Below are 18,254 nucleotides of genomic sequence, written 5' to 3'. Positions count from 1 at the left end.
TTTAACATTATCTTCAATTATCTTTGATATTCATTTTTCATGATAAATCATTGTCGAGATGATTTTAATGTCAGTTGAGATGTGGAATAAAAGTCTTGATAAAATTATAGACTTTTTTAAAAAAAAAAATGATGATGAATTGAAAAATAATATGATACAAAAAAAAAAAAAATAAGAATATAAATAAATGAAATAAATTGAATTGCGATGACACATTCTTCTGGACCGTGTATCGTCACAGTGTTTTTTATTTTTATCTCATTTTATTTCTTGACTAAGTTCCATTCATCTGATATGAATCATTCTTTTACGAATTGCACGTACTGCAACAAATCGTAGTCACACGGAAGTTGTCGGTAGATACACGCAATACAAAATATCCTGATAAAAATATTTATTTTAGAAATAATATAAAAAAAATATTAACAAGTTAAAATGCCATAGAAAATTATCATCCCTCTGAAATAATAATACATAAGTGATAAATTGTTGTAACGAGTGATTGAGTAATTTGCGGGATGTTGTCTTGCAATAATAATATAAAAATATTATATACCACAATAATGAGATAAAAAAAAAAATAATAATTTTAAATTAAAATTACGTAAATAAAGTAAGAAAAAATATGGAGAAATAAATTAAATAAATAAATAAAAGTAAAATATTTAAAACAAGCAAGACTGTGTGTCGGAGATTGTGATTGATTACTATGTGCTGTTTTTTTTTTTTTTTTATTTCTTTTTAATTTTACGTTGTGAATGATTTTCTCGTAAAATATTTGCATAACTATCAATCATAGATGTATTTCTGAAGGAGCATATAAACCATTTGCAGAATTTATTTTCTTAAAAAATTAATATATTTTAATTTATAATTTTTGTTTATTTTTAAATTAATTATAAAATGTTTAAAAAATATTATGATGGCTATCTTTTTAATTCAAAATATGTAAGATTTAATTAAACACTATTTTGTTAATAAAGTATTATAATATAATTATATTTATTTATTTTGTTTTAGGTTAATAGACTAGCTGAGTATGAAAGATATCTTGGTCAAGACGCACAAAATTTGGCTGATACTGAAAATGGAATAACAAGTGGTGCAGTTTTACGACGTGGTCAACTTGAGGGTGATCTTCATCGAATTCAAGAATTATTTCCAGGCGATAATTTGCGTCTCCATGAACGTGATGTTCTCACTACGGTATGAAAAAATTACATTATTATATATATTTATTTTTTATATAAAAATTCTCATCATTTTTTAAAATATTTACACAAGCAACAACAACAAACAAACAAACAAACTGACAGACAGACAGATAGACAAGACAACACACCCCTTTTAACTTCCAGTTTCTTTGGGACACAACCATATTATACTGACTCGTTGACGATTATACCTAATTGCCTTGAAGAGCCAACACAAATGTCGGGATTAAATGCAATTGCTATTTGTCGCTGTTTCAACGTTGAAGTCTCTATCGTTTCCAAGAAGTCAAAGAGGCTTTCTTTCCAATTTTTTTATTATTTTTTATTTTTCTTTTTTATCATCATCATCATCATCGTCATCATTTTCTTTTTTTTTCTTTTTTATAATAACAATGCATGACCACACACATACATACTAGGAGACAACTCAACTTGATATTATATTTTTTTCGAATGAAAAGAAAAAAAAAAAAAAATTACTTCAACAGAAAATCATACCAAGTATCATTAAATTGTGTTATATTCTGTAAGGCAAGTTGAACCTCACGGCGATTATTTTAACGCCTCTAAACATTGACCCTTAACCACCTCAATGCCATGATCTTCCCCAAGCATTACAGTGAATAACTAAATATCTATATATCATATATACACACACATATATTATTTATAAAAAAAAAAAAAAAGTATAAACGTGGATGATGTTGATGACCCTTCAAGAAGCTACCATCAACCTCGAGGGGCCCTCAATAAACCCTAAGAAATTTCCTTCCGTGACACGCGTCAATGTTACAACAACCAGGAAGAAGCTATAATATTTTATGAAAAATAAATAAAATTAAAAAATTCTTAAGTACAATCCTTTGAATCTTGATGCAACTCATCATTGTCCCAAGAGTTCTGGTTACTCATCTATGTATGCAATTTTATTGTAAATATATGTGGAGGGCCTTCGTCACCTCTGTGTCTTTATTTATTCAACTATTTTTAATTTCTCTCTTTGTTATTTATTTATTTTTTCTTACTGTTTGATGATTGTTTAAAAGTGATTTGCATCCTGGGCGTAAACTATTATCTATTGTCATGAGACAAGAGCAAATGCACGTGTATATTATACAAATCATTAGAAACATTTACTTGTCACGTTCATTCTTAGTCAATCATTACGATTATATATTTATTTTCTTGCGTAGGTTAAATAACATAATATGTATGTGCAATTTAACTTGGTGTACATACTGACTTACTGATAAATATGTATTTATTATTTTTAATGGATATGGGTGCGTCTATATGTTGGTTTTTTTTTTCTTTTTTTTTTTTTTTTAACGCATACATATACTCTAGATACTTGTTTATTATTATTTTTTGTTTTGTCATTTATAGTCGAGTGCTCGTTGTAGATTGATAATAATATAAATACTTTTAATCTTTCTTGTTGAGACAAACAAGTCAGAAAAAAAAAAAAAATAATTAATTAACTGGAAAATAAATAACAAAAAATTATTAAAAGGTTAAACAAAAAAAAATATAAGTGTCGAGGAGAGAAAAAAAAAAGGTTTCAAGCAATGTGGCTATCAGTATTATTACTTGTTCGAATAAAAGTATTTTGTTGGCGTAGGTGAAAGACAGAAAGACAGATAGACAAACAAATATACTCACTTAAGTATACTTGAAAAAAAAAAAATTAATAATAATAATAATATAACACATGATTCATGTGTAATAAACACTCCATGTTCTGAATTTATCACCATTTCGAAAGTTTTAAAAAAAATAATTATTCTCACTTCAAAAAGAAAAAGTTGATTATTTAATAATAATAATAATTTTATTTGATTTATTTGATTTTAGAAAATGAAAAGTCACATTCGTAAAAGATCAACTGGTAATCCTGGTCGACTATCACGTGCATTGTCACAAAAAAATTTACAAAATGTTGGAGCACCAGTACCAGCACCAAAAACACCACCAAGAACTTTTCTACTTGAGACACCAGTACAATTTACAACTGTATGTATTTTTTTTCTATTTAAAAAATCATTATCATTTATTCAATTATTAATTGTATGTTATTTTTATTATTTTTTTAGGGAGTACAATCACAAGAAAGACACTTGTTTTTATTTTCTGATCTTTTGTTGATCGCAAAATCACGCAGTAGTGGTAATTTTAAACTCAAACAGACCGTAAAGATTAGTGAACTCTGGTTAACAACTGGACACATTGAGGATGTTGCCGAAACAAACAAATCACAGGAAACAAGTTTTGTTTTTGGTTGGCCAACAACAAATGTCGTTGCGACCTTCATGTAAGTGATAATTCATCACATTTAATTTTATCTCATCATTTAATAACATAAAGAAAAACAATATATTAATTTAAATTTATAATTATAAAATTCAATGGGAATCTTGAGGTTTTATTTAATTTTATTATTTTTTATTCACGTATAAAAAGTCTCACGCATGTGTTTAGATTAATTCATGGAATTTATATTGGCACCATCATTGTATATAAATGTATTAACAATTCAACATGAGCTTCATGCCAAGATACATTATAATACATACATATTTAAGTAAATAAAATTCTAAGAATGTTTGTATTATTATTTTACAGGACTGCTGCAGCTAGAGATCTTTGGTGGGGTAGACTAAATGAGCTTGTAAGAGAAGAGAGCCTCAAGGAGCCGCAAAATACAAATATTCGAGTCGTGTATCATGATATTGACACAAACACTGAATACGTAAGTATTAAAAAACAAATTTATGTATTTATTTTTATATTATAAAATATAAAAATTAATTTATTGTTATTATTTACAGTGTGAAACAATTGTTGGTAATTCAAAAATGACAGCAGCTCAGTGTGTTAGTTCAGCAATGAGATTATGGGATCTTCAAGGTACATATCAACTTTGGGCAAGACCATCATCTGATGAAGATTTATATCCTCTTATTGGACATGAAAGACCAAGTGCAATTAAATTATCAAATTTACGTCATAAATTATCAACTGAAGAAGGTTTTGATCTTGAACATTGCAATAAAAGTGGACATGATACTTGTCATTTTTTATTAAAACCAATAAATAAAACACCAATTAAAAATAAAAAATCAAAAATAACTGGTTTATTAAGAAGATCATTTTCAATGAATCAAGTTGTATTTGGTACAAATTTATCAAGATTAGATGAAAATGGTTTACCAAAACCAGTACTTGTTATGTTACAACAATTATTTGCAAAAGGACCATTTACAACTGGTATATTTCGTAAATCAGCAAATCTTAGAATTGTACGACAATTAAAAGATCAAATTGATGCAACTGGTGATGCAAGTTGTCTTGAAGATGTACCAATAATTGCAATTGGTTCATTATTTAAAGAATTTTTAAGATCATTACCAGAACCATTATTAACTGCTCATTTATTTCCATTATGGATGTCAAGTTTAGATAGTCCAAATACAATGCAAACAATTAAAAATATACTTAATCAATTACCAAAAGCAAATTATACATTATTATCACATTTAATATGTGTACTTCATCATATTGCAAGAAGATCAAAACATAATTTAATGTGTGCTAGTAATCTTGGTGTATGTTGTGGACCAAGTTTATTATGGTCAACAAGTCCAACAGTTAATCAAAGTCGTACAATACCAGCATTAACTGAAATGTTAATAAGACATTGTGAAGTATTATTTGATGATAATGTTGTTAATTTATTTGGTGAAGAAAAAAGTGATAGTGGTGCTGAAGAAAGTACTGATAGTGTACATTCTGGTGGTATATCATTAGATAGTTTAGATCTTACTGATCCACCAAGAAAAGATCAAATGTCATTATCACGTGATTCTGGTTTAACATTATCTGATTGTCAATTATTTATTCCTGAATCACCAGTTGGATCTGAACATTCAACAGCAAATGCTTCAACATCAAGTTTTGATAAATCATTATCTGATAAAGAAAAATTACTAAATAAATCATATGTGCCAGTATATAGTAGTTGGGAAGATAGACTAGCTCGTTATGCAAATAATCATCAACTAATTAATAATAATAATAATATTAACAATAATAATAATAATAATATAAATAATAATAGTAATAGTAATAATGATGATTTACCTATTGATAAAACAACATATCCAAATTCACATTTTCAAAGACAAAATTGGCTACGTTCACAATTAAAACGTACACCAAGAACAAAATTAGATGAACATGATATAAATCAACGTGATTATCATAATCAACAAAATAATATAATAAAAGATAATAATATTGTTAAAGTAGATATTTATTCACAACAAGATAATAATAATATAAGTTGTGCTGAAAGAATATCAATAAATGGCTCTGAACAAGGATCAACAAGTGAATCAACATTATCAAATGAACATTATGATTGTTTTATTGATTATAAAAAAAAATTAAATACAAATTTATATAAAAATAATGATAAAAAAATTAATGATAATTTTTCTACTATTGGTGAATATAGTAAAATTAAATATAAAGAAGTTGATGGACAAATTTATTGTAGATTTGATTTAAAAGATCTTGTATATGCCAATGCTAAAAGAAAAATTATTGATAGTATTATATATAGTAATCAAGATACTGTTAATAACAATAATAATAATAATATTGATAATAATACAAAAAAACATAATGATACATTTAATTACAAAAAGTCTCATAATAAAATTGATAGTTTTTGTGATAATGATGATGAAGATGAAGATGATGTTCATCATGTTGGTGTCAATGTTGATGATGATGACGACGATGATGAAGATGATGATGACAATGAGGACGATGATGAAGATAATAATAGTGGAAGAATATGGACTGATGCACCACCACCACTGCCACCAAGACTACGTCATTTGCCACCAGTTCATATGAATTTAGAGGATAGACATAAAGTTGCAATAAGATCAAGATCATTACCACCACCACCACCATATAGGCCACCACCACAACCAAGAGCACCAATTACAACAAGACATCTTGGATATTCAAGATCTGTTGTTGATGACGAGAGCTATGTCTGAAATTATCGCTCTTTATATACAAATTATTGATATATTATATATACATTATTTTATTTTCTAACTAGTCCGAATTTTATCAATTGATTTTTTTGGATTATTTAAATGAGAGCAAGATAATTAATGAAAAAAAAAAGATTATTAAAAATCACTTTGAAATATGATTTATATATATTTTTTTTCTTTTTTTTTTTTTTTTGTATATTGATAGATTTTTATTTTCGTGGTAAATAATAAAATGATCGAATAATCTTCCAGTGATAATTCAAGACAAGCTGTTTGTTGTTATTGTTGAGAATTAATAAAATAATAAATAAATAGAAAAAAAAATGAAAAAAATATTTTTATAATATTTTTCATTTTTTATATATATATTTTTAAATATAATATTCAGGGTGCTTCCACAAGCTTATGATAATTATAATTGAGTGGCTGATATTGCGTGGTTGATAATGAAAGACTATAAATATATATATATTTTTTTTTTTTATATTATATATAAATATATATATTTTTTTTATGTTGACTATGCTAAAAATATTTCTTTTTTTTTTTCTTTTATTCTTATTATTTTTACGCATAAACCAAACTTCTTTATAAAGAAAGAAAAATTAATTTATCCAATCGATCGAATTTTGATAATTATTTAACTATATTTTTATATAATATATATACTTTTTTTCCTATTTTTTTTTTTTCTAAGTTAAAGAATTCTTGAAATTTTTGAAATTATTACAGTGTTTTCTGTAACAATAAGAAATAAATCATGACATTAGTTTTTAAGATAATAAATATATATAAATATATATTATACAAAAAATATAAAACATATAAATATAAGTGATAAAATAAAAATTGTACACAAATTATGAGATAAAATTTAAATATCAATAAGACAATCAAAAATAGAAAAAAAAAAGTTTATTATATTTTTTTTTTTTTTATATTTTTTCTTCAATATTTTATTCATTGTAAATATCATTTTTTAGTTATTATAATACTTTTATATAAAATTGATTTAAAATATTAAGAAAAACAAAAAATATATATATAAATAATTAATAAAATATATGCCAATCTTGAAAAAAAAAAAAAAAAAAATGATTATATAATCATTGTGTTTTTGTTTTTGTGTTGAATTATAAAGGTTATTATTATTTTTTATTTCCCTATAAAACAAAAATGAAAATACTAATTACTGTTCACATGTTTTAATTTGTTTTTCAGTTGAGTTTCATCATTTTATTTGTGGTTATAGATCATCAAAAATGATACAGCCAGATGACTTAACAAATTTACAATTAGATCGTCCAATTCTTCATGCATTAAAAGTAAATTATTATTTATAATTGATTTGTGTGTAAATTAATTAATACAAAATATATACTACTAATAAAAATGATTAATATATTTTTAGACTGATGTTCAAATAAGAAGGCACACATTGGATACAAGTTTAGAAAACAAACCAGTTGATAAATCATTACATCTTCTTCAGTAAGTTTTTTTAAAAACAATAAATCAATTACGTCAAACAATTATTAATAATTTAAATATCACTCGTATTTACGTCGTAAAAAAATAATAATAATTTTTATCCAATTATCGTATTTACATTAGCATATAATTTGTCATTGATTGTTAATTCAAGGTTCAATACAATTTACGTAATACCTCAAAAGAGGCCATAAAAAAAAAACAAAATAATTCATATTAATAATACATAAGTATTTTTTAAAATTAACGCGCTATTATTATTTCCATTCAATGATTGGTTTATATAATATTAGTATCAGGTAAATGGTGAAACAATAACGAACCACCATTCGGTTATTCTCGGATATTATCGTCGACATTTTGTGACATACTCGCTGTGAATCACTGGGGCAGCAGTATCGTCCAGACATTGAGATTTTACATGTCTGGAGTAAATTCATCTGGATCATCTGTTTCAATATACATAATATATATACATACACCTCTGTACTGTTAATTTTTTTTTTTATTTATCCCCCCTTCCCTTTATTTATTATTTATTTATATATTTTTTTAGTATTATCATTTTTTAATTTCTTGTTTGATCCTTGAGTGATTCACAGTGATTCATAAAGTTCAGTCGTTGAATAACATGCGTTAAAGTAACAACAATTTGACATTTAATTTAATTTTTATTTATATTTTTTTATTGTGTTTTTATTTATTATATTATTCATGACAAGTGTCTTGATTATTATTCATATTAATTTGTTGTAAAATGTTACTAAAAAATGTTGCACGAGGGAGATGAAGCTCTCTTTGACAATACACCTGAAGGGTAAGTTGTTGTTGTTGTTGTTGTTGTTGTTCATGTTGTTATTGTTTTTATTTATTTAATAAATATATTTTTAAATAATTATATCACCTTTAAAATTGACACTTACTACGTTGATGTACTATTTTTATTTTTTTTATTTTTGTCAATTGTATTTGTGATTCATCATTTTAATTTCAATTCAACTCGAGTATATACACAATCGATTGAAATATAAAATGGAATAAAAAAAAATTAAAAAAACTTGGTGTACCGTTTACGGTTTGTTCTGATATTCTAAAAATAAACATACACGTACCGACAATTTCTAGTGTCCCTTTACTGCTTGTTTTTACTGTGACACTAATTATATACCAAATGGAATTTTTATTTTTTTATCAAAAATATATTACTATCATTTAAAAATATATAAAATGTTGTTTATGGAATTTTTTTAATTTAGGTTTATTTAAATTTTTTATCATTGCACTTAAATATTATCTTTTTTTTATAAATGTTTATTTATTTACTCAATTAAAGTGTTTTTTTTTTTAAGTTAATATGTCGTGAAGAATATTTTTGAGCTAGGTCATGGCTTACTTTCAAAGTAATTTTAAATTTATATTACAGAAATAAAAAAAGCAACTAAAACTGTTTTGTTATACTGTAAATAGCTCATAAATTTTTTTAATTAAATTCATTTATTTTTTTTTCTAATAATAATTAAAATTGTTTTTTATACAGAAAAGGCGATGAAATACAGAAGCTGAGTGTTATTCAAACATTATCAAATTTATTAGCTGATGATCAACAATCATGTATTGCAAGATTAATCCCAAAAATTCAGCAAACATTACCAAATGCATCAGTAGACTTTCATCTATCAGCATCATCAACATTCAAAACAATATTAAATCAAAAACTTGTCAATCATTCGACATTTACATCAACATTCCTTCAAATAATTTTGAGCTCATTAGACAGCAAAGAACCAGGTATGATTAAATTATATAACAATTAAAAAAATAATCATATATTATTAATTTTTATATTTTATTTTTTTTTCAAGTTATTGCTCTTGCATGGCTGGAGACCTTGCTGGATGTTATTGAATTACTACCACCGGATGTTCTACGTCGTGAGGTAATAATAAACAATGAAAAAAAATAAAAACCAGTTTTATTTAAAAAAATATATATAAAACATTGTATTATTATTATTTTGAATAATTTAATTTTATTATATTTGGTTAAATAGATATTACCACTTTCAATAAATAAAGGACACTTATCACAATCAGTTAGTTCAAGAATAATGAGCTCAAAATTAATTGGTAAAATATGCACGCGATTTGACTCACAATTGTAAGTTAATAATAAATTTAAATAAATTTTTTTATTAAAATGAGATTTAGCTAAGGAAAAATAATAATCTTATTAATGTGTTTTTTATTTTTTTTAGAATTAAAAAGGAAGTATTACCAACAGTACATTCATTGTGTCAAGATATAAGTAAAGATGTTAGAGCAGCAATATGTTCACAGCTGTGTTTTATTGCTGAAAAACTTGGTGCTGAATCAGTTAAATCAACATTATTATCATCAATTGTTGAATTAGCAAGTGATGAAGAAACAAATGTTAGACATGCTGCTATACAAACAATTGTTTATCTTTTACCTCATTTACAAAATGATGTTTTAAAAACAACAATATCACCATTGATTAAAAAATGTTGTGATAATGCATTTAAATCAGAAGACAGAGTACTATGTATAATATCAAAAGAATTTGGTAAATTATCATTGGGTCTTGATAAATGTTTGAATAATAAAAATGATAAATTATGGATAATTAATTATTACAAACAATTATCACAGCTAGGAGTTGCACCAAATAAAGATAATATTAGACCAGAATTTTTATTATCAAATACATTACAATTACAAGAACTTTATATTGAATGTCGTCAAAATTGTGCATATAATCTTCCAGCAATGTTTTTATTTGCTTCAAAAACAGATGATAATATTAATTCAATAATACCAATATTAGAAAATTTAATAAATGATACAAATGAAAATATTAGACGTATTGTTGCTTGTGGTATTTATGAAATAATTAAAATAACTGGTACAAAAAATAATATCATCAAAAATAATATCCTAAAATTATTAAAAGATGATAATGAAAATGTATTGTCTGGTATTGTACCTTATATATCAAAAATATTACAATTATATTTTCCAACACAAACAATACAAACAGTACAAGTTATGGATTTTGGAACAGCATTATTAAAATGTGAAAATTTAATATTTAATACTAAAAATTGGCGTTTATCAACAAATTTATTTGAACAACTTGAAATATTACCAAAATGTTTTCCAAGTGATTATATTTATTCAACATTTATTCCAATGATATTTGATAGAGCACTTAATGCAAGACCAATACCAATTAAATTATCAGCTGGTAAAACTCTACTTGTTTTAATACGTTATAATATTAAACAACAACAAATTACAGAATTACATGGTAAATTAATTACTGAATTTGCCCAAAATAATAATAGTTATATTAGAATACAATTTCTTCGTATTGTTGATATAGCAACAAGTATATTTTCGACTTATTATATAAAACAACATTTTTTTACAATTATTATGAATTTAACTGAAGATCCAATTGCAAATGTACGCTTAAAAGCTGTAACATTATTACCAATGTTAAAATTGTGTATTCGTTTACCAACTGATAAAAAATTATTACTATCATTTGAGGCATGTGTAAGAAATATTATGAATAATGAAACAGATCGTGATGTTAAATTTACATTAACAAAAATTATTCGTAAAATTGATGAAATTGAAACAATACATGAAAGTCAAATACCTTCTGTTAAACCAAATAAACAAGAAATTGAAAATTTTAAAAAATATGAAGAAGAAAAAAATCTACTAGCTGCAATGAGTGGTAAAGTGATTACTGTTGGTGTTCCAGCAATTCCAGCTATTCCAACTACATCAATATCACCAAAAAAAATAGCTCCAAATGGAAGAACAAATGAAGCAAGTAGTTCTAAAAGTACTAAGCCAAGTATACAAGGATTAGAAACAAGTTCCAAGATTTCGTAAGTTTATTAATTGAGTTAAATACATTGATAAATATTTAAAATAATAAATAAATAAATTTTTCAATTTAGATATCCAACTGTACCAAAAAGCCGACAAGCAACAATACCAGTATTATCAAGTGAAAATTCATCAAAAATATCTAAAGGTAAGTCAACATAAAAATTTAAGTTTTATTATAAAATTTGTTCTTTAATTTTGCTTTGTATTTATTCAGTAGGTGGATCTAACAAAAGTTTTGACTCAGCTCAAGCTAGGTAAGTTATTCTCACAAACAAAAGAAAGAAAATTTAACAAGAATAAAAAATAAATAAACTATAATTTAAATTAATTTAAAAATAATAAAATGCATGTTATTTTTTGTAAACTAATAAATTTAATATTTTTTCTAAATGAATATTCATTCAATTAAAAAATAATGCTTCAATAATAAATTAAATAATTGCTATTGTTTGCTAATAAATTGAGCATGAAAAGAAAATTATTATAATTTTTTTTTTTATGCTCAGTACATCTAGCAACAACTTGACATCAAGTTGGGCACAACTAACATCAAACAGCATGTTACTAACCCATCTATGGGAAACAATTGATCAACCGGATACTAATAACTTCTCAAAATCTTTAGATAATATTGACTATCAAAGTAGTAACAATTACTTATCTGAATTATCATGTGATTGTTATGATTCATCAAGTTTTGTTTATCCACCACGTTCAACATTAACAACTTCTTCAAATTCAAATTATAATAAATGTGATGAAAATTGTGCATGTCGCAATATAACAACAAAATTTAATCAATATTTACATAAAGATAATTATTTTGATACATCATTATTAACAAATCCTCTTAAATTAACAAATAATCATAATTATAAAAGTGATTATTTTAATAAATTATTATTACATCGTGATAGTAGTTTAAATGTTTGTAAAACACCAAATTTACCAGCTTTACGTGCATTAACAAATGCAGCTCATTATAATTCATGTTGGGCTTTCAGTTCGATGCCTGAAATACCAGTTAATCTATTTAATGATGAATTTCCAATAAATACTGATATCAGAATTCCAACACAAATATCATCACCACGTAGAGCATCTAAAATTCCAAATATCAATGATGTACTATCACGTAATACACGAATTGAATATGATAAAAATAAAAGAAGTAGTGTTAATTTGGATAAAAGTAAATTTACAACAACTGGAAAAATTAATAGATTATCAATGAATCTTGATGAACAAAGATATCGTACAAGAAGCTATTCAGATGATTTAGGATTTGCAAAAGATGATTTAAAAACAAAAAGATTTAATTTTCAACGTGGTAAATCAACTGAGGGACCTCCAAAATCAACGTTAGTTTATTAAATTCTTATTTTTAATACATTTAAATATCGATTTAAAATATCTTCTTTATTTAATTGATAATTTTTTTTATTTTTATTAGTTTTTCTATGACTCAAAAAGTCAGACAAACAACAATGCCAATATTATCATCTGAAAGTTCATCAAAAACAAGTACAAAACGTGAGTAAAAATTTAATTTAATTTATTTATTTTAATTTTTTAATTATACTGTTTATAAAAAAAATTATTTATATTATTTATAGAGCCAGGAACATCAAGAAAATTTGACATGTCCAAAGCTAGGTATGTCAATACTTGAATAGCAATAAATTATATAAATTTTTTTAATTCAAAATAATTGAATTGTTCTTTATAAAAATTAAAACATGAAGATGCTTGCATGAATTTAATCAATTTAACAAGAATTTATTCATCAAGTTGAGGCATGACTAACATCAATAATAATAATAACAATAATAATGTGCAATAACACACCTCTGGAAGACAATAATTGTTGAACCGGATATTAAAGTGCTTCTACATCTACAACTAACTAACATTTCACATAATAGCAATAACAATTCATCGAATTTTGCTTGTTTGTCAATCTCATTGAGCCACATAACAAGGCCATCTATATATTTATTTACAAAGGACTACTGTATACAAACAGCTTTTCTTTCAACTATCTTATGCCAAAAATTAATTAAATATTACATTTAAAATAATGCTTATTATGCTACTTCAATACTAATCAATACGTTTTAAATTTAAAAAAGCAATTAAAATAATTTGCAGTTCGATGCCTGAAATACCAGTTGACATGTACGCTAATGAATATCCACAACAACTTAAAATAATTGAACAGCCTTCAATTCAACAAAGAGCATCTAAAATTCCAAATATTAATGATGTTATATCACGAAATAGCAGAGCTGATACGGATAAAAATAAAAGAATTAGTCTCAATCTAGAAAGAGGAAAAACACTTGTTGGAAAAAATAGATTATCAATGATACCTGGACAACGAACAACTAAAATACCAAGTATCAAGGATATGCTCTGTTGAAATGATTAAATTCATTATGACAATACAATATGTGAATAGCAATATTAATTTATTTACGATTTATGGAAAAAAAAAAAGGTAATTAATCAAAGAAAATTAAGTTTTGGGTATATATAAAGACTTGAAAAGAAAATAAATAATACAATAATTATCATCTCATTTGATGATTCATGTATTATAAGCTATTGATATTATGAAAAAAAAATAATAATTAAAAAATTAACATATTATCAAAGTGACAGATAGTCTTCCAGTTAAACGATTGGATCGATTCAAACATACATACCACAAGAATTGATCACAATCAGGGCTTTAGTTAAATTTCCCCAAGCAATGAAACGGCTTCTATAGAGATAAAAGAGGATTCATTGGAATTATTGGGGCTTCGAGATTTCAGGTAAATTAATACGACAGATTATTATTATATTATTAAGCAGAAGCCGTCAAGTAGGTTCTTATTATTGCGCCAAAAGCTACCTTAATAGCATTAGCAAATCTAGCCTCCAGCAACAAAATGGTTAATAATATATTTTTTAGATTTGCATAAGCTCCGAATATATACTCTTCAAATAAATATAATACTTATACGTATTTAGGAGAAATAATTTTATTTTTATAATTTTATTAACGAGAAGTTTTTTTAACTTAATTACAAATTCAGTTTTAACTTTATTTTATTTTATTTTTTTAAATTTGAACGTTTTAAATACAGGGTACATTTACATAGTGGCATTTGAAAGATAAATTTACAATTTTTAAAGTTTTATTTCGATAAATGAATTCACGGTAGAGGAAATGATTCAACTGAGAAAAAAGTTGATTAAATAAAAAAAAAAAACACAGTTTATTCAAGAAAACCTATAATTTAATATTTAACGAAATTTAAATATTAATAGAAAACTGCGGTAATAATATGCTACTTTGAAGAGAAAAAAAAATAAAATGTTGCTGGAGATGATTTGAAAAATTTTAAGAGAAAAATTAATATAGGCAAACAACGAATACAAAAAACAATAAATAAAAAAAAGCATCAGTATTGAGTAGTGGTGTTCTAGTCTGTACAATGTCAGAACATTTAATTAATTAATAACTAATTTTTTTTTTCTTTTCTTTATTTAATTTATCATTAAAAATATATTTAACATTGTTATATTATTTTAAAATGATTATATTATATAATCAAATACGGTTGTTTTTTTTTTTACAATGTTATTTTTAAATAGTTAAATAATAATAATTATCATCACTTTTCGCCTTGTGAAAAATAATGCCGTACAAATAATTAATAATCAAGTCTTCTCGTTCTTGATATATATTTAAACTTTGATGTAAATTTCTTTAGCTTCTTTAATGTGCACTAAAAAGTATATATATATTTATTTATTAATATTGATATTAAAGAAGAAAGAAAATCTATATTTTATTGAAAGCTAAATTTTTTAGAAAATAACAAATAAATTTATTTTAAAATAATAAAATTATTAGCAAACACCAAAAGTGGAGTTTTAATAGAAAAAAAAATATATATATATATTTTTAATGCATTATATTAAAAGTTATTCAATTTATTTCCGAATAATTTTTGTAAATGAATCTATTTATCAAATATTCCACAATTTTATGATAACAAAGAAAAAAAAAAACTCACCATTTTTATTATTGTTAAATAAATAAATTGCGTAGAGAATTTTTTTAAATTACAAAATTATTTACAATGGGAAAAGTGCTTAATACAGGTTGATTGAAAATGAAATATTTATAAAAAAAAAAAAACTTACTATTTATTTTTATATAGATCTATCAAGTTTAAAGCTGAGCAATTTGCCAGAATATTGAAAAATAATATAAATACAATTATTTTATGATAGATTGCGTATATTAAATTGTTAATATAAAAAATAAAATATCAAATCGGTTGACATCTTGATAAACAATGATACAAAAAAAGATGGATAATAATTATAATAATATAAATATTTATTGCTTACCTTGAACTATTTATTGCAGTTCGCACAATATTTCACTATTGTTCATCATAGAAATTCTACTGTTGAAAAAATATATCTGTGATAACAAAAATTATGTGTCTATAACCCATTATTTAATTATTATTTATTTTTTGGGTTTAAAAAAAAATAATTATTATCATCATAATTTCATTGTTTTATTAATTTTTATTTTCTTCTACTTTTCTATATAAAGCAACAAAAAAAAAAATTCTTAATGACTATATTTTTGGATTTTTTTTTTCGTTTCGTTTATAATAGTTAATCTACTTATGTTTTTATCTTTTTAATTGTCATTTTATGATAATTAAAAAATCGTTAGAATATCAATACATTGTATTTGTTTTTTTTTTTTTTTTTTAATTTGAAAATCGATCGTATTTTTCTTGTGCATATCTGTAAAAATTAAAAAATTTTATTTATATATTATTTTTTTGTTATTTAGAATGTTTTTTTTTTTTTATTTTATTTTTTTGATTAAATAAATTACAATTGTTGTGGATATATTAAATATCTATCACCAAAAATCGGGATAAATTTTATTTGAGGATTAAAAATTTTCTTTTGTCTAATTCTAATATAAATATATGAGCAAATGTCAAGAAGCGATCGTGCAAAAAAAAGTTATAAATGAATTATATGAAATATGTTTATTTATTTATTTTTATTTTTTGATTAGGCTGACCATATATTTTATGAGATTATGTTCACACAATCGCTTCTTGTAACATGATTCATTTATTTTTTTCATTATATTTTTTTAGAAATAGTAAACTGTGATATTTCATACACAGCATTTTTTAAATATTTCATTCATCTTTTTTCTTCGTTTTCTTATTATTTACTGGTGTTGTATATATGTACAATAATCTGATGAAAATTATTATTATTTTTTAATTTATTTTTCATCAGACTTTAGACCACAAATTATCAAACTAATGTGCTGCTAAAAAGTTCTAATATTATTTACATCATGTCCAATATAAAAACAAAAAAAAAAAAATACTTGTAGTATTGATAATTATTTTGTTATTATTGTTGGTACTTGTTATTTTTTTTTGGATATGGTTCGTTAAAAGCATGTATACATTTTCATATTTTTCTAATCATCTTTCAAAATTTTAATGAGTTAAAAAAAAACCTTCGTCTATTTCTTTTCTTCAATTTAATTAAAATAATTGTTTTATTACAAGCTCACAATTGAAATTTGTATCATTTGTTTTTTCATTATTATTTTATCAAGTCTTTTATTGATGTTTTTTTATTTTGATTATTTATTATTTTTCATCCATGGTCTGTTGACAATAATTTATTAAATATTATATATTAATTATTATTAATTAATTATTAAATTTAATATACGATCGATTTTATTGGCAGTATCGTGTATCTGGTTGTTATTTGGTGCTGTCATAGCTTCACTAAAGATAAAAATATATTATAATTAAACTACGTTAGTTATTCTTAATTAATTTCTCGACTAGAAAATTTATATTGTATATATAATATATTTATATATAATAGTGATTCCCAATATTTCAGTCATATTTGAATCATTTAAAGAAAAAAAAAAACTGTCACTATTATCAATTAAATACAACTTAAAAAATAGGCCATTTAAAAATGTTTTTTTTTTTTTTAATTAATTGGGAATCACATAATTGAATTACCAACTACGTGTAATACAATTTTTTTTATTTTTTTTTTTCATTTATAAATACTGATAAAATTTCTATTTTTGAAACTACAAATTTTTTTTCTTCATCATTATGTTTAATAGAATAAATTCCAATAATTCTATATAGAATTGATTATTTAATTTTTTTTAAATAATGTTAATAGTTGAATGAAAAACTATTCACCAATCATTCACAGCTTAATTACTAAATATTTTTTTATTACCATGTACCTGAAATATTTGTATGATATAATTTTTCATTTTATATTTTCATGATTTTTTTTTATCAATAAAATCATTGTAAATTACATTATAAATTAATCGAGAAATTAATTATATTTTTTTTTTTTTTAAATGAAGGCTTTCGTGCAAAATTGCTTATACAGTGTTTGCCGCATGCCAGTTTTATTAATAAAAATTGATATACATAATAATAAAATTG

The 18,254-nt window shown here is 23.4% G+C and overlaps 2 protein-coding genes across 12 annotated transcripts in view; both read left to right on the top strand.

The window, feature by feature from the left end:
• The window catches only part of LOC122853432 (rho GTPase-activating protein 20-like), a 95,146-nt gene extending 87,762 nt beyond the window's left edge, over window positions 1-7,384 (top strand). For 3 of the 6 annotated variants that reach the window (XM_044153911.1, XM_044153936.1, XM_044153953.1), the window contains 5 exons: window positions 1,021-1,206; window positions 3,069-3,227; window positions 3,308-3,525; window positions 3,837-3,963; window positions 4,043-7,384. In XM_044153911.1, the coding sequence (XP_044009846.1) occupies window positions 1,021-1,206; window positions 3,069-3,227; window positions 3,308-3,525; window positions 3,837-3,963; window positions 4,043-6,286 (2,934 nt within the window). In that variant the 3' untranslated portion in view covers window positions 6,287-7,384. The remainder of the gene's footprint in view (window positions 1-1,020; window positions 1,207-3,068; window positions 3,228-3,307; window positions 3,526-3,836; window positions 3,964-4,042) is intronic. The other 3 variants (XM_044153919.1, XM_044153928.1, XM_044153944.1) reach the window with 1 other exon arrangement.
• An 83-nt stretch (window positions 7,385-7,467) lies between these two features.
• LOC122853470 (serine/threonine-protein phosphatase 4 regulatory subunit 4-like) lies at window positions 7,468-17,029 on the top strand. 6 transcript variants are annotated; one of them, XM_044153965.1, is made up of 12 exons: window positions 7,468-7,614; window positions 7,701-7,780; window positions 9,318-9,568; window positions 9,643-9,716; window positions 9,831-9,937; window positions 10,035-11,702; window positions 11,775-11,851; window positions 11,921-11,960; window positions 12,213-13,067; window positions 13,160-13,239; window positions 13,323-13,362; window positions 13,858-17,029. In XM_044153965.1, exons 1-12 carry the CDS (start codon window positions 7,552-7,554, stop codon window positions 14,126-14,128), a joined length of 3,606 nt encoding a protein of 1,201 aa, XP_044009900.1. In that variant the 5' UTR covers window positions 7,468-7,551; the 3' UTR covers window positions 14,129-17,029. The 6 variants fall into 6 exon arrangements, 5 of the variants coding, with proteins under 5 accessions (XP_044009900.1, XP_044009916.1, XP_044009935.1 ...); XM_044153981.1 differs by having other exon boundaries at window positions 7,496-7,614; window positions 12,711-13,067; XR_006373906.1 differs by lacking the exons at window positions 7,468-7,614; window positions 7,701-7,780 and adding an exon at window positions 8,164-8,597 and having other exon boundaries at window positions 12,711-13,067; window positions 13,858-14,206; window positions 14,365-17,029.
• Window positions 17,030-18,254: the final 1,225 nt, after the last annotated feature.

Source organism: Aphidius gifuensis, linkage group LG1, assembly GCF_014905175.1.
Source record: "Aphidius gifuensis isolate YNYX2018 linkage group LG1, ASM1490517v1, whole genome shotgun sequence".
Taxonomy (NCBI): Eukaryota; Metazoa; Arthropoda; class Insecta; order Hymenoptera; family Braconidae; genus Aphidius; species Aphidius gifuensis.
The sequence above is the reverse complement of the archived record's forward strand: the minus strand, read 5'-3'. Positions and strand labels throughout refer to the sequence as shown.

Excerpts from the sequence above, each read along its gene's own strand:
- LOC122853470 (XM_044153965.1), top strand. The coding sequence starts at position 7,552 with ATGATACAGCCAGATGACTTAACAAATTTACAATTAGATCGTCCAATT. Across the intron at positions 11,703-11,774 it reads GAAACAAGTTCCAAGATTTC|ATATCCAACTGTACCAAAAA; the intron begins GTAAGTTTATTA and ends TTTTCAATTTAG. Across the intron at positions 11,852-11,920 it reads TTCATCAAAAATATCTAAAG|TAGGTGGATCTAACAAAAGT; the intron begins GTAAGTCAACAT and ends GTATTTATTCAG.